Here is a 21,464-nt window from a genome sequence, read left to right as displayed (position 1 = left end):
GTCACACTCCTTTTCCTGAGAATTGCCCCCAAATCCCCATCCTGTCCCCAGACCTACCCGCACACATAGATGTGAGCCATCCCCTCATTAATCAGCTTCCAGACGTTTTCCTTGTTCTTCTTCAGTAAGTGCTGGACATAAACCTGGCAGGAAACAAGGTGGGAGTGAGGAGAGAGGAGCTGAGCCCCCACACCACAGACATTTGAGAGGGAGGGAAGGCAAGGCTCTGCTCGTGGCTTGGGGAGACAGGGGACGTGCTGGATGCTCCTGCCTGCCATGGGGGTGATGGTGGGCAGCAAGAACAAGTGGCAGGAGGAACAGTGTGGTACCTTCTCAGCCTGGTCCCTGGAGAAGGCCACGTTGAGCTGGGTGAGGACTCCCTCCTTCTGGAAGCGGGCCAGCTCCTCCCGGTACAGGTAGTCCTCGTGCTCACGGCGGCAGCCATAGTAAAGCACTGTCTCACCCACCTCTTTGCCTGCAGGGTCACACAGCCCCCATCAGCTGGGACCTGCCAGCCCCCAGCCCTGCTCCCTCCCAACCCTGTGCTCGCCACCACCCTGGGCTTGCAGAGCTGCACGGTGGTTTTGGTTACAAGGGGAAGCTCAGGACTGATTCCCAGTAGTGGCCACAAGCCTTAGAATCGAGTCTGAGTGACCTGTGGCTAATTGGAGGTGTGGTGGTGGCAGAAGTCAGAGAAGTGCCCCAGGTCTGTCCACCCCCAAACATCCTCTGCAGCCAAGAGAAGGACAAAGCATCCTTGTGTGGACAAAACCACTCGGCTCTGTTCACCCTGCCCCGGCACTCTTCTGCTTGTGGCTGGGCCCACCAGCAACAGCAGCAGCACAGCTGCACCCTGGAAGTGGCCCCACAGAGTCCTGCAGCAGCCCCAGCCCCGGGGGGAGCTCTGGGCACTCACCCTGCTGCTTCAGCCAGGCACGCTCCTGGATGAAGCCGATGAAGGGGGCGATGCCGGTGCCCGGCCCGATCATGATCACGGGCGTGCTGGGCTTGAAGGGCAGCCGGAACTGCGACTTCCGCACGTACATGGGCACCAGGGAGCTGCTCCCGTTCTGCTCAGGCACCTTGCTCTTCAGCCAGTTGGTGGCCACCCCTTTGTTCAGGCGGCCCGTCTTGGTCTCGTACTCCACCGTCACGGCACAGATGTGGATGGAGTTGGGATGGACCTGCAGGGAAGAGATGTTGGAACCAGGCAGAGAAGGAGCTCCAGCAACCCCACACTGTGCTCAGGAATGGGGACAAGTTTAACCTCATGTTAACACCGGGACAGCTATTCCTCCCTGTGTGCTCCTCATGGGGCTTCTGTCTTGTCCTCACCTCTTCATGAGACCACTGAGTTTCCCTGGAGGTTGCCAAGAGGGACTTTTGACCAGCCCCTAAAACACCACCTTGCCAGGCAAACAGGCAAAGAGGAGCAGGGCTCCAGAGACTGTTGGTACCAGGGCACAGCTGGCTGCAGCATGGGGACTCTCTACAGACTTTGTGGGAAGCTGGGATAACTCCATGCATGGAGATCACTAAATTTGCCCCTGTCATAGCAAACGTCACCAGGAGAAGGTGACATTTCATGTCCAGCTCCCAGCTGAGGGGAGCTGCAGCTGAAGAGGTCCCCCCACAGGCACATTCCCTGCTGGAAGCACACCCACCTTGGAGGAGGAGGCGATGGAGTAGTAACGAGCCTGCAGGCGGGGCAGGAGCTCGCACAGGTGGTCGATGGGGGGGCGCAGGGAGGGCATGTCCTGCAGGATGGCCAGGATGTTCCTGCGGGCCTCCACCACCCAGCTGAGGTACAGCGCCTGCAGGCAAGGACAGCACAGCCATCACAACCTCCCCACAGGGCTGGCAAACACCCCCTCGGCTCTCTGGGTGCCTTTTGGGGATCCCCCAGGGCAGCTCAGCCCAGCTGGGAAGGGCAGTGCTCCCACCTTGCCCTCGGCAGCAGACGAGGCCATTTTGCGGAGGCGCTCCTGCTCGCCAGCGTCCGAGGCGTACTGGGCCAGCTCGTACAGGACGTTGGTGCGGGGAGGGTTGGTGATGTCCAGGTAGTAGGTCAGGGCTGTCCGGTACGATGTGGGGCAGGGGAAGGGATGCTTCTTGTTGGATTCCTCTAGAAGAAGCGGGAGAGAAAGAAAAATTAAAAAACATCCACCTCATGCTGTTATGTTAAGAGGTTTTGTGCCAGCTGCTACACACACAGGGCTGGAGACAGAGCAGAGTGGGCTTCAGGAAGGAGAGAGCAGCCTGTGGGTCAGGGCCCCAGCTCCACACTGAATCACCTCCCTCCCCAGGCAGCTCCAGCTCCCAGTAGCCCATTTTGTGTTTCACAGATGTTGCCTGACAGTTTAGCAGCAATAAATACACCCTGTGTTCCCTGCCCCGAGATGTGCAGGCACAGTCCAGCAAACCCCCAGGCTAAGAAGGGGGCTGCCCTCTGTGGCTAATATGGCTTCTGGCATTTATATCTCCATCAGATCTGGCCTCAAAAATGTCCTTAGGCTCTGTCAGCCATGTACAGCTGTGACAGCAGTCAAGGCTGGAGCCATTCTGTTCAGCCTTGAGAGGTCCATAAGGGACAGGAATGACAACACAGGACACTGCACAGGAGGCCACAGGCTCCAGCCATGCCTTAAATCTACTTTGTCTCTAGAAACCAGGAGCTCTCTCAGGCTTCTGGGCCAGCACATCTGCTGCCTCAGGTCTGGCTGTGCTGCTCCAGGACTGTGATGGGCAGCAGCTGCCATCTCCCTCCTGCCAGAGGCTGGCTCTGCTGGGAATGCTAGCCAGGAAGAGCTCCTTGGATCAGCACAAGTGCTCCCTGCTGGCTGTTCAGACCCCAAGCCTGTGCCTCCTCCCAGGACTGAACAGAACATCTCACACACTCAGGGCCCTGAGGAGCTCCAGGGCTGCTGAAAAATGCTCTGGTGGGCTGATTCTCCATAATTAGGAGTGTGCTGTTACATAATTTGTTGTTGATTGGGCTCACTAAGCACATATCACAACTGACCCACTTCAGCTGATCTCAGCAAGCAGGCTCTGAGCCCCTGCTAAAACAGCACAACACTGAATGGGACTGTGGGACATCTGGAGGTGCCCCACAGGATCTGAGGGTGAAGGACAGAGGCCACAGCTGGAGAACTGGAGACCCTCAGGGGTCATCCCTACTCACCATCCAAGTTGTTTAGGGACATGACAGTGTCCAGGTCTGTGCCCAGGATCTCGCCAATCTGGTTCACCAGGGAGGAGTCGTTGGCTGGGTACACGGCCACGTGGTCCCCAGACTCATACCTGGCACAGAGCAGGAGGAGAGCACATGGAACACCTGCACCACTTCTTGACCATCCCCAGCAGCTCAGCCAGAAGATAAAAGGGCTGGTGCAAGAGGCAGCAGGACACCAGTGAGGTCTGCACCATCAGGATCCACAGAGCCAGCAGTGACAGCAGCAGTGACATTGTGGATGGAGTATTTCCCCAGGGTTTTTACAAGACATCTCCCAGGTTAACAGCAGTTTTGCCAGAGTTCCAGCAAGGACAGGTCAGTTTCTCAACAGAACAGAGCAAAGCTCCTCAAAACCTCTGCAGTTGTTATGTTAAGTCACCTGGATTCATGACTTCCGAACAATTTAAGGAATTTAAGCCAGTGAGAGAGTTTTAAGAACAGGGCTTTATTCCCTCTATGCTCATACACCTAAACCAGGCAAACACAGGCAAGAGCAATCCCCAGCTGAGCTGCCCTCTCATTTATTGAGTTACTTCTAGAGAATTCCTGCAGCTGGAACTGCTCAGGTAGGACAGGGATGCAGGATGGGATGGACCCAAAGCAGTGCAAGAGCTGGGAGCAAGTCCTGACAGGGGTACCTGGTACAGAAGCCCAAAGGGGCAGTGCTAAGGAGCAAGGTCCCCTTCTGCAGGGCTGGATGAGGCTGGTGCCACATCCTTGTGTTTGCTCCTGACAAAACAGAGGAGCAGTCTCCCCCAGGGAAGTACCTGATTTTGGAATTGGAGATATCCAGCTCCAGGTGCATCAAGTGTCGCTCTCCACCCTCGTTCAGCTTGCGGTTCTCTGTAACCTGAGCCAGGAAGGGGTTCTTGGCATCAAACGGGCTGCAAGGAAAGACAAAGGTACTCTGGGGTTCCCTCCTGCAGGCTCATGGAGCTCCTTGTATCCAGGCATGCTCCCTCTGACTCCCATGATTTGGTTCTTGTTCCAAAGCACACTGCACCACAGCACAAACCAAATTATGCTCTGCTGCTCCCCACACTGGCACAGGAAACAAATCCTTTTCCTTCTCAGCACAGCCCAGCAGCAGTCAACAGCTTCTGTCCTATTAAGGACACGTGACAGAACTGAATTGGAGGCACTGTCACATCTCAAAGAAGTATTTCAGGCTGGAATTAATGTTTAAAGCTCATCTCCCCACAGCAATACTGCCAGCAGCCATCATGCATTGCCCACTGCAGGCAAGGAAAGGCTCAGGACAGATGCTGTGCATGTACCAGCCAAACAGCACACGTCACCACAACCATCTCCTCACTATGAATGATTCATTAACTGGAGAACCCCAGAGTCCCAGTGGAGAGCTGAGCCCATTTCTCTTGGGCAGAGACCTGCTGTGCTGCAGGAGTGGCACTGCCTGCACAGCAGGTGCTGCTAGGAACAGCAAGGAGCCACCAGCCCAGAGCTGCCCCAGGTACAGCCTGCCCAGGGGGTTTGGCACTCACGGCTTCTGGTTCTCGTAGCTCTTGAGTCTGCCCATCTCCCCCGTGTAGACTTTGTTCATGTTCACATCTGTGTGCACCACCAGCTCATACTGCCGGATGCTGGGGGGAAAAGGGGAGAGAAAAGAGAAAAAAGTCAAACTGGAACCCACAAGGTACAGCTGGAACCATCATCTCCCTTGCTGGATTTGCTGCAGCTCAAAACCAAATGTAAATTCCACCCCTTTGCCCATCTTGAGACATGAGGGAGCAGGCAAACTCTGCAGAAAGCCCAAAACAAGGGGAATCCTCAGCCTCCCTGAAGCCTCACAACCAACACAGTCATCCCCAGAGGAACCAAAGCCATCATCTCCCCACTCAGAACAGGAATCCAGAGCTGGGCCCAGACTCACACCAGGACAAGCTCAGGCCTCACTCACTGTTACACTTCACTCGTGCCCTCCTCGAGCCTGGAAGGGGAGGCAGAGGAAAGGGAACAGCAGCCCAGGGCTGATGGCACAGCCACCAGCCAGAGGTGGCCAGTCTCTGACACCCAGGAGCAGCTGCTCCCAAACCCACCTGGACTCTTCTCCTGTAGCCTCCACCCCGAAGTGCTCACACACTGCTGGCCAGAACTGCTCTCTCCAGGTGATGAAATCTTCCTCCAGGCTAGTCAGGGCAGAAGAGAGAGTCAATAACCCAGCCCCACTCCCAAAGAAGCTACCTGAGATCCCTATGCCCTCCTCCCATCACTGTGGGAAAAGGCATCTGCCTTAGCCCCAGGCACCCTTGGTACCTCCACATGCTCACAGATCACCAGGAAAGCACCTGCAGAGCACTGAGTGGGAACTCTTGCTACACCAGGTCTGCCAAGGAAGGCTTTGTTATTTAGGCTCAGTCTTTAAAAAGCTCAGCTCCCCATTGTCCACCCCTGGTATGAGGTGACCTTCCTAAAAGTTCATGATTCCACCATGACACTGCTTATTTTTCCAGGCTCAGAGCCTTCCACACACGGCATATTCCTCTCATAAGGCCCTGCAGACCCTTGAGGTAGAGCCACAGGTTCATGTAATATCCCAAGGTGCTCAGGGGAGCACAGAGAAGTTTAAAAAAAAAAAAAAAAAAAAAGAAAATATCATTGTGGGAGTTGGAAAATTGCTGCCTCCCACCATAAAACACCTCCCAAGGAGATTAACCTGCCTCCTTCACTGGGTGAGTTTACCCACACAGGCTGCAGCAGGGCAAAGGCAGAGGAGGCTGCAAAGCCTGCTCCAGTGGTACCCATGGACATTTAAAGCTGAGGAGGGATTTTCCAGACACAGGATCCCTTAGGACACTCCCTGTGCACAGGGAGCTGATTGTGGGAGACACAGCAGACACATACACTCACAACCATGTCAACCCCAACAAGGAGCCCTGTGGAGTTTATTTCTGTCTTGGTAGTGGAGCCAATTCCCTGCCAAGGTCCTTTGCAAGGTGCTTTCAGCCAGCTCTGACCAGCCCCTCAGCCCAAGGCACTCACTTGCCATCGTCATCTCCCAGCCCCAGCTCAAAGATGCGCTGCGCTCCAAGCTCCTCCAGTCTCTTGTCCACGTACTTCCCCATGGCATTGAAGTGCTCATAAGTTTTGTTCCCCAGCCCAAACACCTGGAAGGGAACACTCATGAGCATGGAGAAGCAAGGAGATGCACTTCCCCCATCCATTTGACATCCTGTGGCCAGGTATCACCCCACAAAGGATGCAGAATAAAGACAGTGAGACCCCTCCCAGCTCCCCAGTACGAATCTACCAGCGTGTGGACAGGAGGCACCACCACCTCCCCCGAGCCTGGATGCACTTCCAAGAACTCCTGCACATCTCCTCGTGGGACCAGTAAGAGCCTGGACTGTCTGAAGACCCATTGCTGGCCTTTGCCTCCCACAAATACACAGTAAATTCTTGCTCACTGCTTCACACAGAGTAGCCTCACATCTCCACCAGTGGATTTTACTCTCGTTTGCAATATTATGCTGCCTAAGGAATTTGACCAGGGTTTAGGGTGAGGTGGCTGTTTCCCAGCCAGTTATTCAGCTCAGCAGAGGAAGAAAGTTACACACTCCTCCAAGTGATTTAATTTGTGGGTGAAAATCTGGCCCCAGGCTGCTCAATTAGCTTCTGAAGAGCAGCAGCAGACTGTAGCTCATTTACAGACTTGTATTCAGTGCCTGAAGGGCTGTTTGGGGCTGTTTATACCAGGAAACTCTCGTGATTTAGGGAGTGGAGAGTGAACTCTGGCATTTGCATTTAAAGCCTCCAGAAGTACATTTGCAGGTGTCCACAAAGCCCAGGCAGGAAGACAGCAGGGTTCCCAGACAAGGTGTACAAGGCACAGACATTGTGTTGGGCCTTTCCCCAAGCCACTCTGGAGGGCTCTTGGCCTTCCTGCCCAAATGTAACACAAGAACTGGAATGGGGCCACTTACTGCAAACCGGAGACCCGAGAGGTCAGCATCAGCCTCCTGCAGCCAGTCGTAGAAATCCTGGGCATTATCTGTGGGATCCCCCTCTCCATAGGTGGCCATGCAGAACACTGCCAAGGACTTGTCAATCTCAGAGAGGCGACTCAGGTCCGACTGCAACCAGAGGAAAGAAGGAATCTTCAAGGATCCCACACTGTGGCTGTTGGGCAATTCCTGTTCCCACAGTGTAGGTGTGCAAACAGCACTATGCGTTTAGAGAAGGGGGTTGGGAAAAGCCAAACCCATCCAAAATGGCTGGGAAAATAAAGGCAAGCACCCTAACTGGACTGCAAGTCAGTATTTCTGCTCCACCAGAAAGAAAAGCAATGGGACTTTCCATTCAAGGCTTTAAGGCACCAGGAGAATGTAGCATGGCAAGGACAGAGCCCATACCCACAGCTCTCAGGCTGATCTTTTCTCCCCTAAATGACACAACTGTCCTTTGGCCAGGGTCACTGGATTTTTGTAGGGGGCACTGAAAGGTTGTTACTATCCCAAGGCTGCTCAGGGCTAAATTACCAGGTCATACTCCTCTGGATCTGCTGCCATGCCCCGGAGGCCATAGCGATGGGCATCTTTGGAGAGGCGATTGGCAAACTCCTCTGCTGTGCCCGTCTGGGAACCATAGAAAACCACTATATTTCGGCCCTGGAGAAGAAGAGAAATCCCTTTTAAATGGTGATTACTCATTTGGCAAATGCACAGATGAAGCACAAAGGAAATGCCTGAGCTGAGGAATCCTGGACTGCAACCTAAAGGCAAGCAGGAGTGTGCGCTTGTGCAGGACTCCAAGAGTTTGGCAGAAAACTCAAGGCTGAACTGTTAGTGAGAACATGACTCTTGCCACTCTCAGAGGGGAGATTCAGGTCAGACTAAAACCCAAAGCAAAGAATAAACCTTCCAGATTTATTCTCAACTTCGAGGCCGCAGTGTGACTCCAGGAAGCAGGGAACACCCTGGATGAGAATGCAGAACTTGCCAAAGGCTCTGGGCAAGTGCCTGAGCACCAGAGCTCCTGCTCTGCTGCAAGCCAGCCACTTTGAAGTAGAACAGAAAATGCATCCAGCCCTTGCTTCCTCTCGTGTCCAGACCAGCAGAGTCAAAAGCTGACAGTTCTGTGTACAATTCCCATTGCACAGCCAGCCAGTTTGGGAACCAACCACACAGATAAACAACTGCCAGCCAATGACTTCAAAGTCTCTGCCATTTCCCTTCTGACTTTGATCTCATATTACATGATTTTTTTTCCACCACTGAATTTTCACTTTAATTTCTTCTCTAAGAACAAATCTCAGGCACAGACTAAAAGAGCTATTCCTGGCTGCTCACACAGCCTTCCTCTGGATGCTCTCTGCAGTAGCCATGTGTCTGTATCCAAACCAGCTCCTCCTGCTGACAGTTTCCAGAGGAAACTGGGATGGACATGAGCCCCCCCACCTTACCCAGCACCCCGTGGAGGCAGAGCAAGCAGCTTACCGTCTTCTTCATCTTCTCAATGAAGCTGCTGTCTCTCACTGGAGCTGCTCTGAAAGACAGGAGGAACCTCTTCTCAGATGAGCACGTTCATTTTTGAGGTCAGGAATACATAAGTGGGGAAAAAGTGGCCTCCAGACCTCAGGAAAGCTGCCCAAAAGGGTGTGAATCTCCACTGACCACTGTTATTCACCTTGTCCCAGGGATGCCCATTGCTCAGCCACAGGACTTCTGCACACAACCATGGAGCAGGGACTTGGAGCACAGGGGAAAAGCTGAGCTCCTGCCTGGCCCCTGTCAGTGAATCCTCCCCTGGGAAAAGCCCAGGCACACAGCTCTGCCCACCAGGAAACCTTTATCAACTGCTCTGAGAGGTTTCACAGTGGAGCAGGCTAAAGGATCTCACAAGAGCAGGTCTCCAGATAAGTCTCAGGGGCCAAGCCATGGTTTGAAAGAAGGAAATGGAAAACACCCTGCTTCCCACACCACCGTGGGCAAGCAGAACCAATCCTGAGCCATGCTCCCCAGGACACATCCCCCAAACCTGAAGTCAAGCAGGGCTAAAAATCAGCTGCTTCAGCCTCAAAAGAGCATGCCAGCCATGAGCCCCAGAGCTGGAGAGCCCTGTGGAGCAGGCACATGCAGCTGATCAGACCCACAGAGCTCCCAGCAAAGTCACCATTGCCAGCCAACGTCCTGTGGAGCTCGTTCCATGCTGGTTTCCCATTCCTAGGATGAATCTCCTGCACAGAACATTTGCATTATTGTACAGACATGGTTTTCCCTAGCTTGGAAGGGGGAGAAACCCCAGCAGAGCCAGAAACATGGAGGTAGGGATTCACAGTGCTGCAGCTGCCCTGTTAGGGAGGAAGCCAGAAGAGCTTTGCTATCCTTAGCACATCTTTGGATTTTCAGTGTCATGGAATGAAAACAGCCCAGCCCTGGGGACTCTGGGAGCCTCACAAGCAGAGGTGACCATAGCTACAGTCAGATTAGGTGCTGGGAGCTTTTCAGAGCAGGCCAGGACAGAAGCTCCTTGCTGTCCTCCCCACTAAAACTTTGGTAGCAGGGAAGATGAACGTGGGACCCGTTCCCATTCCACAATGGAAGAATGCAAGGCCAGGTCTCCTGTGGGATGAGAGAAGCCTCCAGGCAAAAAAAAAAAAAAAGGTTTTGGCTCCAGCCCATGTGAGAATGTGGGGAGCTTGCTAACAGTTTCCTCAACTCTGTAGCCCAGAGGAAGGGATCCTGCGGATGTGCCGAGGCATTTGCGGAGAGCACACACACCAGAGCAGCAGGGTGGGGGATGTTCATGAAACATCCCCACGCACTCCTTGCTACCCCAAGGGAGCAAGGATCTCCATAACTGGGCCTGACAGCTCTGAGCACCAACAGTCTCATACAAAAGACAAAGTACACACAAAGGACAAACAAAGCCGACCCCAAAAAGCTCCCCAAGGCAGCCGTGCTCCCAGGAGATGCTTCACACCCCTGCTGACTCTCTCAGCAGTTAACAGTCTCCCCATGCTTTCACTTGTCCCCTGCTGGGAACTGGGATATCACAAATATCTTAAGGGAGCAGCCCCAGCCCTGCCCACGCTGCAGCCAGGACAGGGGCTTGGGAGAGCTCTCAAGACACAGCTCTCTCAGTTTTTGTCTCCTTGGTGAACTTCTTTAATTCCTGCCCTCTGCAAACAAGATTCAATTAAAACAACTGTTGGTTTAGCTACTAAACAAAATGCTTTTAAAGGAGGAGAAAAAACAAAGTTTTTAGATCCTTTCAACAAGCTCCCTTTGGAAGAGAAAAGGGAGCAGCACATGCAGCTCGGCTTTTTTCAAAGGAGGCAACCCTGCACTGAAGTGAGTGCTGGAGAACAGGCTGTGGCTCAGATACAGAAGAAGTAATGAGCCTGGCTTTGGAAAAAAGGCTACACAAATCCCTGAAATTGCTTCATCAGGGTGGCCTGAAAATCTGAGCAACGAAAACACACAGGCACCAAAGGCAGAAACTACACACATTTTCACTGCTCTGCCAGGGAAACTTGGAAAAGAAAGTTCATCCTCAGCAAGGACTGCTCTTACAGCTTAGACAGCCCAGGGTAGCAGCTACAAGCACTAGAAAAAGCACTGGGTGGAGGCAAGGGGATTAACCCCATTGTCAGAGAGACTGTAACTTGTACAGCTCTCCCACCCTTGGAGAGAGCCCACAGCACAAACTACTCCCAGGGCTCTCTGTCACTTTGGTTTCAGGAGAAAGAAAGGACAGGGGAGGAAGTTTCCAAGAGCTCAGCAAGAATACCAAAGTCTGTCTCAGCTGAACACTTCTCCTTCAGAAAGTTCCTGCTCCCATGGCTTTCCTGCTGAAAGCACAGATACATCCAGAAGTGAGGATGCAGCCTGGATGCTGCACAAAAACCGAACACCGACAGCAGGGTCTCCTCTGGAGCAGCCTGCTTCTGAGCAGAGCCTCTCCCCTTCCTTCTCCTCCTGTTGCAGAGGGGGGAGGCACCCACTCCAGCCAGCTTTGGAGCTGGAAGGATCCCAGCAGCAGAGTAACTCACCTGGCCGTGGCCGGCTCTTCGCGCGGGGCCGAGTACACACAGCCCATGGCAGGGCAGGGAGGAGGCAGACAAAGAGTCCAGGGAGCTGTGTCTGCAAAGGGAGCTGTGAGGGGACGGATCTAACTTAGCTCTGGAGCCACACGCACACAGGCCTTTCCATTCTGCTCCTCCCGGGCGTTAAAACCAAGCATCAGCCTTTTGTTGAGGAGAAGAGAGCCGGCACAAAAGGTCCCGGCACGGGTCATAGCAGGAGTGATCCTGTCCACTCCGATCCTCGTGGTGGGGCTTTGGAAGTTCTTTGGAAGTTACTGAGTGGATCTGCGCAGTCCTGAGAAACTGCAACATCTGGCAGCAGTGGCAGAAAGGAATTAGGAGTGGAGAATGAAACCTCCCAGGATCCTCCGCAGCACACGTCCCTCTCCCATCGGCACAGAGCAGGGGACGGGACACAAAACCCTCCCCCAGCCTTGTTCCCTTGGAAACTGTTTATATCACAGCTGCTTTTATATATTCTTCTATACAAAAAAAAAAAAAAATTAAAAAGGAAAAAAAAAAGCTTGATGCTGTAGCTGAATGAAATTATTCCAGACACTGTTGAGCAATGCTTTGGGTAACTATGGCAGTGCCATTACGGAGGCAGCTCAAAGGAGTTTGTTTTCCTCAGGATCCTATTAAGTTAAATTAGAGATGGTCTCTCTCACACACACAGGCAGCAGAGAGCTAATCAGGCTAAGGACTTGGAGCAATTCCTGCCACAGGAAGCTCTACAAGTACCAGGGAATGGATTTCTGCATAGCTGCAGAATAGAGATAAGCCAGTTTCTGTCCAAACAATACTAAAGAGGGGGGGAGAAGGGAGAGGGTGACACTCGGCAGGCTGTCGCACCTACATCTCCCCAGGATGACTGTCTGCAGAGTGAGGACAGGAGAAGGGAAAGAAAAACTGTGATTGAGAAACTTGCAGAGGAGGAGCAGCCAAAGAGCAAAAATAAATTCCTGCATTTCCCAGCAATGGCCTTGCAAGGAAGCGTGGTGGCCGTGGCTGCCGGTGCTCCAGAGCTGCTCTCCCTAACAACATCTGCAGAGCAGGCTGCAGGGAGGGCTGCTCTGGTGGTTTTAATTAAGTCTGAAAATGGTCAAAACACAAGCAGTGCTCAGTCAGTGGGATCCCAGCCTGGCCCACACACACTCGTGTTACACGTCACAGGTACAGGACACCTCGTACACAGGAAACACTGCATGTTCTGAGTTCTGTCCCTTCTGTGGGCACTTCAGGCAGGAAAACAGCTCCACTTGGCTTAAGGGTGAAGATCAGCAGCCTGCTCCCTCTCTGAGCTGTGGCTGAACCTGGAGATGCATTGCTGGAGCAAGATCATGATGATTTCCAGGCCATGCAGAGAGAGCCCAGCCCAGCTGCCACCCAGAACAGGGCATCTTAACCTCACATCTGCTCTTCCACAATCAAGGGCAGTAACAACAGTGGCATTTCCTTTGCAGATCCTGCTGAACTGACACAGTTTTATGAAGGTGTGCTGCTCCCAAAACCCCAGAAGGGCACTGAGGTGCTGGATGCTGTGTTTAGGTCAGAGACTGCTTGCACTCTTCAGCATTGCAAACAAATTGCTAAAGCAGCAGCCCTTGTGATGTGTCTGAATTGTTATTCAGCACCTTCATCCTCCAGTGTGCTGAGGTTGAGGGGCCAAAGTGAACAACAGAAACCATCATCCAATGCCATCAGATAAAGCAGTTCAGGACACTTTGGCAGAGCTGCAGAGAACGAGCTGAAGAAATGCAACCCTTCTAAAGATCAAGGCTCTTTACTCCAGCCAGAGACAGCCCCACTGAGGCCTCTCTGCCTTCATGGGTCTGGGACAGCTTCCCTGACCCCCATATCCAGCCAGCAACAGGCAGAGGCTGACAGTGGGATCCTGCTTTGCTTGTTCATCAGAAAGGAAACTCCACCTCAGATTCAAGGATTACAGGAGGGAAGGAAACCCAAGGCTGACCAAATTTGTTTTCCCACTCATTTTCCTCCCAGTTCTAGGCATCCCATAAAACCCCACTGCAAAAGCTGCAAGAAGTCACTGTCTCTGTCCTGAAGGATTGATGAGCCACCCACCACAGCCTTGGCTTTTAGGGTCACACTGCCCTTGGACCAGCTGGATACAATGACCACAGCAGGGCTGCAGCAGGGTACATGGAAAAACCACTGCACAGCCTCCTCTCACTCTGCACCTGCCTGGCTGACAGTTTTCCAAAGTGCAGTTCTGTCAGACAACTTGCTGAACCACCTCACCTCTCTGGTTATCAGCAACAAGGAGGTGCTGCTGTTCCACATCTCCCACAAGGACAGTTGCTCCCTCACTCCTCACAGGGACAGAGAAGGCAGCACAGACCCCACAGAGGAAACAAAGTGCCTGTGAGGCAGCTCAGAGCCAGGACCTGCAGCCAGGCTGTAGGTGGAATCAGAAGTGCTAAGGCCCTGCAGCAGAACAAGGTGGTAACACACAACCAGAAGTCAAAGCTTCTCTGCAAGGTCACCACAGCCTCTGGAAGAACTGCATATGATGGGCTGTAGGTGGAATCGGTCACAAGGACGGGGAGCATGGGACCCCAGGCTGTGCCATGGCAGGATCCAATTTCAAAAAGATAGTGCCCTTTCCCCAGGCAGCTCAGCTCTCACTGCAGCACAGCCATTCTTACAATCTCCAGGGGCAACCACGTGCACTGACACACAGGCCTGGCTGGCAGGCATGGGAGGGAAAGCATCCCAGCAATCCAACAGAACACATTCCCAAGGTAAGGCTGTGCTGGCACAGGCATCTGGGCTGCTGCCAGCCATGTGTGCACCCATCTGCACAAGGTAGCACAGCCAGGGACACTGCTGCCCTTTAAAACCCTCCCAGCCAGAAAATGTACTTTCCAACCTCCTGCAATGCCAGAAACAAAGAACGAGCTAAAAGGTCCAGCAGAAAACTGATGTAAAGTTTGGAATGTGACTGAGACAAGGAACAAAATGCACCCAGATCCCCATCTGTGTGGCTCGTTCCTAGCCCCAAGCCCTTTGTAGAAGATGGGGTGGAACAAAGCCCTCCCTCTCCAAATCCAGTCTCCCACTCCAGTGGTAACCTGGTATCAAAAGTCAATCAAGTTTTACAGGAGCTGCCAAGCAGCTCATCCCAGGAACTATCTCCCAGCTCCCCAAGACTATTCCTTTCCTTCATAGCCAAGGGTAGATAAAATCTCCAACAGGAAATCTGTTTAAGAGCAAGCAACCTGTCTCCAGATTTACCTAAATGTGACTTTTATCAGAAAACACCAATAATTAAATCCTTAAGAGTTTTGAAGTACAACCAGAGGTTTTTTTGCCTTGCTCGGGAAAGACCAATTCCCAATTTGGGCCACACGGTGGGGTAAGGCAGAACTGCAGCCTGGCTCTTCCACCGGGATTTCTGCATCGTGAGCAGAACCCACAGCAGCTGAGGGCAGAGAAACGCCCCCTCACCGACCTCCCACAATCCAGCTGAGCCTCCCAGAACCCACCACAAGCAAGAGAGAAAAGCTCCCCTGGAGCCACACGGCCTGAGAGTTGTTACTTACACTGACTGCATTTTGGGGAGGTCAGGCACTTCCTCCTTTTTCTTGCGGAAGAAGAACCAGTAGGTAAAAAGTCCAGTGATGAGGGAGATGAGGAACACGTCCATCATGCTGAAGAGAGAGTCCTGCTGTGCAGTGCTGTCAGCAGCTGGCATGGTTGGGTCCATGCTGGGCTCCCCCATGGCAGGCAGAGGCACTGTGAGAAAGAAAAAACAGTGAGCACCAGCAGCCACATGGGACAGCATTAAAGGACACCCAGAAAATGAGTTTTGCTTTACACTTAGTCTTAGGAGCACAAGGGTACCCAACAACTCTCTGGACAGACGCCTTTGCATCTGCAAGGTTCTTCTGTGTCCCACCAAGCTTTTCCCTTCCTGTTGTACCCATGCTGATCCAGCTGAAGTATTTCTGCTTTCCCTCTGCCAGCAGCAGCAGAGCAGCCCCACACTCCAGCCAAGGAGCCAAACCAGGCTCCTACTGACACCCCAACAACACTCAACAGGGACTCACCCTTTACTAAAGCCCTTACCCACCACCAACCCCTGGGGATTTACTGAGGGATGACCCCACTCTTCAGTCACCCCACAGACCTGGGGATTCCTCCCTCCTTCCGACAAGGTGACAGGATGCCTTGGCCTCACTGCTGTGCTGATCAACCACAGAGCAGGACTGTGACACCAACCCCCCACGAGCATCCCCACAACAGGCTGTAACAACACAAATGATGAATACTTCTGATTTACTCCACTGCAGCCTGGATTTACTTCCATCTCTCCTTGGGCCTTTGGCTTCCTAGTCTCCTCTGTGATCTCCCCCAGTTTAACTTCTATCTCCTTGAATTGCTCCTTTACACTTACCAAGACAAAGTTTAAGTGATCTGGGACTTGCCCACAGCCATACCCAGAGTCTGTGGCAGCACGAGGATGAACATCCAGCCCTCAAATACCCAAGCAGTCCTATGGCCCCTGTCCTTCCCCTGGGGAGCCACCCATCCCTCCTTCCCTCCCACTGCTGTGCCAAAGCTCTGAACTCCTCTGACCCTAATCCAGATGGCAAGATTATCTTCCCTACATGCAAGGACACACTCTGTCCAAATAAACAGATAATTAACTCTAAACTTGATTTGGAAGGGCAAAGTGACTCTCTCTTTGTACTTGGGCATCCTGCCAAGCCAGGAGACCATGGACATTTGAACTTGCAGCCAGAAAAGTGACTCAGAGCTGTGGTGGTGTCACAGAGGGACAGGATATGTGCCATGGCTGAGAAGTAAAAGTGACTGAAGTTGAAGGTTATACTAATACATTCAGGGGCTGTGAAGAAAAGGGAAGGTGATGCTTAGGGAGCACTAATGAAGGAGACCAGGTACAACTTTCAGCAAAGATTAACCCCTTGTTGTCACCCCCACAAGGGAAGACCAGCTCCAGACAACACACAGCCCTGTGACACAGGGCACCAGCCATAGAAAGCACCCTGTGGAGCACAGGGAGAAGTCCAGAGTCACCTGGCAGTGACCCTGGGTGGGTACTCTGGCAGCCCAATTAATGCTCAACCCCACAAGAAGTTTCATTCGGTGGAGAACTTGGCTAGTAACTGCATTACAAAGAGCACTAAAACACCACTACAAAGTTTCCCATTAGGTTCCCACAGAAGACACTAAAGCAGGGTGCTGGAAGAAAAATAAGAGTGATGTGACTGCAGACAAGCAAATTGCACATTCCTCTCCATCAGGCAGGTCACCCTGGCCTCCCTCCTTGCAAAAAGGCTGTCCATCTCTGGATCTTGGAGCCAAGCAAGAGCTGGATGTTCCTTCTGTACAACTGTAGACTAAACTGTTAGTTAAAGCCTCCACAACTGGGGCTTAGCTGCCAAAAAGGCACAGCTCCCAGGAGGGTCCCTCTCCTCCTCCTTATCTGTTCCAGTAAATCACCAATGAGCTGGTCTGACAACCAGCTCCAGGGGAATATGTCGGTGGGGGAAGAATGTGGCTGATTTATTGCTTTTATTCCTGATGAAAGCTCAGAAATTTTAATTACGAGCTCTTCTCTTCCCCTCTGCCACCCGACCTGTAGGAATTTCAGCCAATCTCAGCCAAAACCTGCCAGTCAACCCTTTATTTCACAGAGTTTTGGGGTTTTGGTTCTTGCCATTTCACTCATCACTTGAGCTCCTCATTACATCTCAGGGCAAAGAAGCCCTGAGGGCCACTGGTCCACGATTCCCAGGGAGCCTCAACTGCTGCCTGTGCACAGCACAACCCAGTTCTGCAAAGAGAGGGAGGAATCAGTGCCCCAGACACAGGCAGGAGTAAATATCTCCAACTCTGCAAGGTGGCTTGTTTTTTTCAGCAGCAGTTTCATTGCCCCAATTACACAAGGGTGGACAATTCCCCTCAGGGAATTGCCTCAATTCCCCTCAGGGCAGTGATGGCCATGTCAGTAACATTACCCTCAAAACACCCTGTCTTTCACTCACTTTCCCTGAAAATCCCAAGGCACGTAAGGCAATGACAAACCTTTGCTCAGAGGAAGCCATGAATAAACACAAGGCTGATGAAGACCATGCTGAGCTGGTTTGGGGCAGGAGCTGCAGCTCTTTCCCTTCTGAGCACCAAACCCAGCAGCAGCTGAGCCCTGGGAAAGGCTCCTTGCACAGGGCACAGCAGCCTCCCTTGTCACCAGCTGAACGTGGAGGAGCTCCAAACCAGACCTGTTCGTGGTGAGCAGCACCTGGCCCACAGCAACTCCCAGCTCCAGACTGCTCAGACATGGATATTGCCCTGTGTGGGCAAAGAATGAGGGCAAGAATGAGCCTGTGCCCTCCTCAGCCAGGTGAGGGCTTTGTCTCCAGCAAAATTCACCACTGTGCTCAAAGCAGCAGAGCTTCAGCTCCCAGAGCAGCAGGGTTTGGCTTTCTCCAGCCTCCAGAGGAGGTCTGCTCTCCCAGGCAGGGCTGCCCTGGAGAGGCATCCTCAGGGAGGCAGCTCCCAGGAATGCTGCCTGGGTGGATGTGGGGGTGGAAGCTGTGCTGTCTCCTTGCATTGATCACACTGCAGCTCTCCAGGGCTTCAAAGGGGAGCCCTGCAGCTGCAGCCAGGCCACCCACTCGCTGCCCACAGCCAGGGAAGGGAACATTCCAGGAGGTTCATGGCTCTGGTGCATGGAGCACAGCCCGGTGTGCTCTCCTCTCTTCATTCACAATCTCCACAGCACAGAGTTTCCATACTGACCACTAGCTGGGAGGAAACTTGATCATGGCCTAGTGACAAGAGCTGCTTTAATTTTGATGCTGGGCTCCCTCTGGTCCTGGACATTTGGTTATTCAAGGCTTATATCTCAGCTACAGATTCTTCTTATCGCTTTCCCTTCACCATCCCTCCCCTCAGGAAATGGTTTGCTTAGACATAGCAAGAAAAAGGCAAAGAATGTGAAATTAGGCCTCATTTCTCTTTTTTAAAGGGTTGTCTTAACTCAGGAACTATTGAACTCACCTCACCCAGCACAGGATGATTATTGCTCAGTTTATCTCAGACTAGCTGGCTGTAACAATTATTTTTCAGAAGTTCACAGCAAATTTGTAATTTTCAAAAGACATTTTCATGTCATTTTCAAATACATGTCCTTTACTAACTTCCAGTGAAAAGAAACCTGACTCTTACTTGAAATTTAGCTATGCTGGGAATCCTGCAGTCTCTGGAAGGGCCTTGGTAGAATCAAACTAGGTTTTTAAAAGGAAAAGGAAATATATGATGCAGAAGTAAAACCTTCCCTGACAACAGTTTCAAGAGTGGTTATTTTATCCACAGTTTTTATTGTATCTTCAGTCAATGTAAGACAAGATGTCCATATCCCTGGGGCTTTTTTTAATGGTGGCTCCAGTTCCTGGATCCCTGTTTGTGCACACAGCAAAGCCATCAGTCTCAGTAAGATGTGAGCATTTACATCACACAGAAAGTCACAATATTTTGAAAGATTGCAATCAAGCAATGCTGTGTTTTAGCACAGTTTTCAGCCACTGAATGTGAGAATTTGCTTGATACATGGCAGCTCACAATAATTCAAATCATCAGGGACCTTCCCTGCACATCTCCGTGCCAGCAAACAGATGTACCTCATCTTCATATGGAATTAAATGTATTCCTCATTCTTGTGCACACCTTGGAGAAAAAGAAAGGACTGGAAGCACTCTCAGTGCCAGGCATCCTCAAATTCCCCATAATTTCCAGACAGACTAAAGGGTTTATAACATCACATGGTTAAAAATACTTAAATATATATAGAAACAGTATTACAACAAACAAGACAGGAGTGATGAAAGCTAAGTGGTCAGCAACCTGAAGACATTTATTCTCCTTCCTTGCACTAGGAGATGGTGCATCAGGTGCCCCCAAAAGCACCCTGGGACACAGCACTACAATCACAAAGCGTGGCTGGGAGGTTTCCCCTTATGGAAGTCACACTGTGGTATCTCCCTGTGACCAAAAGCCAGGCTCCGAAGCTAAATTGGCAATGTGGGCAGGAAGATGTCTCTCTTGAGACTGAAGTAGCCTTTTTCTTAATGTAGTATCTGTGATGAGTTTCAAGTACCTCAGTTGGACTTCCCAGTCCCACACCAGGACTGCAGTCTGTGACTCTTGCCCCAGAAATGAATGACCAAGTTCTGTGCTTGACTCTGCCCCGTGCCACCATCAGCACACCCTGATGTGCAGCGTCAGCCTCGCCAAGAGGGGAAGGAGAAGGAAAACTGCTGAGCAAGCACAGCCTGGGGCTGCTCACTGCTCCCACCTCTGATAATCCATCCCCAGCAGCAGCTGGAGCACCAAGGAGCCCCTGATTCCAGCCCAACACACCAGAGAGGGATCCCCACAATCCCCACACGCCCTGCAGACACTACCTGCCCTGGCACAGCTGGCACAGGGACTGCACCCCCCAGATCTATCAAAACACCCGGAGTTTTCCCAAGCATCAGCACCCTTTGGACACCTGCAGATAAGCACAGGAGCTGCAGGTGGAACCTGTGTTCTGCAGCATGTGCAGAAAGAGAATCAGTGGTGATGGAGTCGAAGAGGAACGGCGTGACAGACGTGCAATGCCACCAGTCACTCTCTGCCCAACCCTGGCACCGGTGCCAGGCTCCATTCAAAGGGAGCTCAGCAGGGTGCAGGCAGAGGAGCCTTCCCAGCCCACAGCAAGGCCCAGGCTGTCTCAGCTGAGCAGCAGCAGGGACAGCAGGCAGTGTCTTGCAGCCAAACCCTGCAGCAACGAGATCCCCTCGTTTCCCACAGCACCATCATGGTGCCAACTCGAGCTCTGGTGTACCCATTCCCTCTCCACCAGCCCACCCAACCCATCCAGCAGCACTTATCAAAGGACTGCTTTACAAATTACCATGAAGTGGAGTCCATGCAAGTCTAACAGCAGATATAACAGCAACACACACTCAAAAAGCTCCTTCAGACTGACCTTCTCCAGCTCAGACTCCCACTGAAAGCCCTGCACAGCCCCACAGGGCAGGGCACTGCTGGTAGGGAGAGCACTCGTGCTCCCTGCAGCCATGTGACAATGACCCTCATGTCCCTGACTCAGCACCACGTTAGGGAGCAGAGAGGAAGTGCAGCTGTCAGAATTCCAGCGTTGGGAGCTCTGCGTGGCTGGGGATGTCACCATTGCCACCAGATCTGCCAGACACCTCTTTCTGACCAGGAAGGACCATCCTAAATTCCCAAGGCAGAGGCAGGTGTGTGTGACCAGATTTCCCTTCCTATCTTGTCTGCCCCAGGGATTGCCATTCCTCTCTTGTTGACCATGGCACAACACAGCTTAAGGGCACAATCAGCCTTGAGAAGAAGACTTTAAAAAGCCCAGTTTAAAATCAGAGACCAATTTTTGCCACCAGCATCACGGCACAGCCCCAAAATTCAACCTCAGGACAGACACAGAAATGGTAAGCAACCAAACCAAGTGAAAACTCCAATTCTTTGTACAGCATGACCTGCAGCCTGAGCTTTAGATACAACAGCAAAACAGGAAGGCTGTAAATAGAAATTAAACAACTGAAACATCTGGGAGGAAAAAAAGAAAACCACTGGACAGGCCTCTCACAGGTCTGCAAAGTTTGTGGAGAGCTCACAGAGATTGCAGCACCAAAAGGAAGCTGCACTGAGACCCCATCACTCCTCCCAGCAGCAGCAGTGCAGCAGAAGGAAGAGACTTGCCCACAAACAGGAATGCAGTCTTGTGACCAGCCAAGGACTTTCTTCTTTCACCCACTAAGGACATCAGGCAGGTTACTGATGGTTACAGGCAGGACGAGGAGCCCCACAGACACAATCCCAAGAGGAAGGAGGAGAGGCAGCAGCAACAGCAGGGCTGTGGTGGAGGTGGCATTCCTGCCCAGACTGTGTCTGATCTCCTCTGAACCCCACTGCAGCCAAGACTTCCTGCATGTTAGTCTGTAATACTGGGCCAGGGGACCCTCAGGAAAACCAGAGCTTCTCTTATTCCTCTCAGAAATACAACAAATTAGACTAAGAAATTCTGTTTGCATCAGCCTGTGCCAGCCTCAAATGAGCTCTTTAGCTCTTTTTACTTTCCCTTTTAGTAAAAGGAGACCTGGCAGGAAAGGT

General features: G+C 52.1%; 1 protein-coding gene across 2 annotated transcripts in view; it reads right to left on the bottom strand.

Moving 5' to 3' along the window:
* POR (cytochrome p450 oxidoreductase) overlaps positions 1 to 21,464 on the bottom strand; it is a 28,182-nt gene that overhangs the window by 1,115 nt on the left and 5,603 nt on the right. For both annotated transcript variants that reach the window (XM_021550984.4, XM_021550985.4), the window contains exons 3-16: positions 14,846 to 15,038; positions 8,689 to 8,737; positions 7,732 to 7,860; positions 7,177 to 7,326; positions 6,236 to 6,360; positions 5,293 to 5,382; positions 4,738 to 4,836; positions 4,003 to 4,119; positions 3,185 to 3,303; positions 1,944 to 2,125; positions 1,665 to 1,814; positions 917 to 1,184; positions 330 to 475; positions 58 to 143 (exon numbers count right to left, since the gene is read on the bottom strand). In XM_021550984.4, the coding sequence (XP_021406659.1) occupies positions 58 to 143; positions 330 to 475; positions 917 to 1,184; positions 1,665 to 1,814; positions 1,944 to 2,125; positions 3,185 to 3,303; positions 4,003 to 4,119; positions 4,738 to 4,836; positions 5,293 to 5,382; positions 6,236 to 6,360; positions 7,177 to 7,326; positions 7,732 to 7,860; positions 8,689 to 8,737; positions 14,846 to 15,024 (1,889 nt within the window). In that variant the 5' untranslated portion in view covers positions 15,025 to 15,038. The remainder of the gene's footprint in view (positions 1 to 57; positions 144 to 329; positions 476 to 916; positions 1,185 to 1,664; positions 1,815 to 1,943; positions 2,126 to 3,184; positions 3,304 to 4,002; positions 4,120 to 4,737; positions 4,837 to 5,292; positions 5,383 to 6,235; positions 6,361 to 7,176; positions 7,327 to 7,731; positions 7,861 to 8,688; positions 8,738 to 14,845; positions 15,039 to 21,464) is intronic.

The sequence above is a fragment of the Lonchura striata genome, chromosome 19 (genome assembly GCF_050655825.1).
Source record: "Lonchura striata isolate lonStrDom1 chromosome 19, ASM5065582v1, whole genome shotgun sequence".
NCBI lineage: Eukaryota > Metazoa > Chordata > Aves > Passeriformes > Estrildidae > Lonchura > Lonchura striata.
This window is presented reverse-complemented; position numbering and strand designations above follow the sequence as displayed.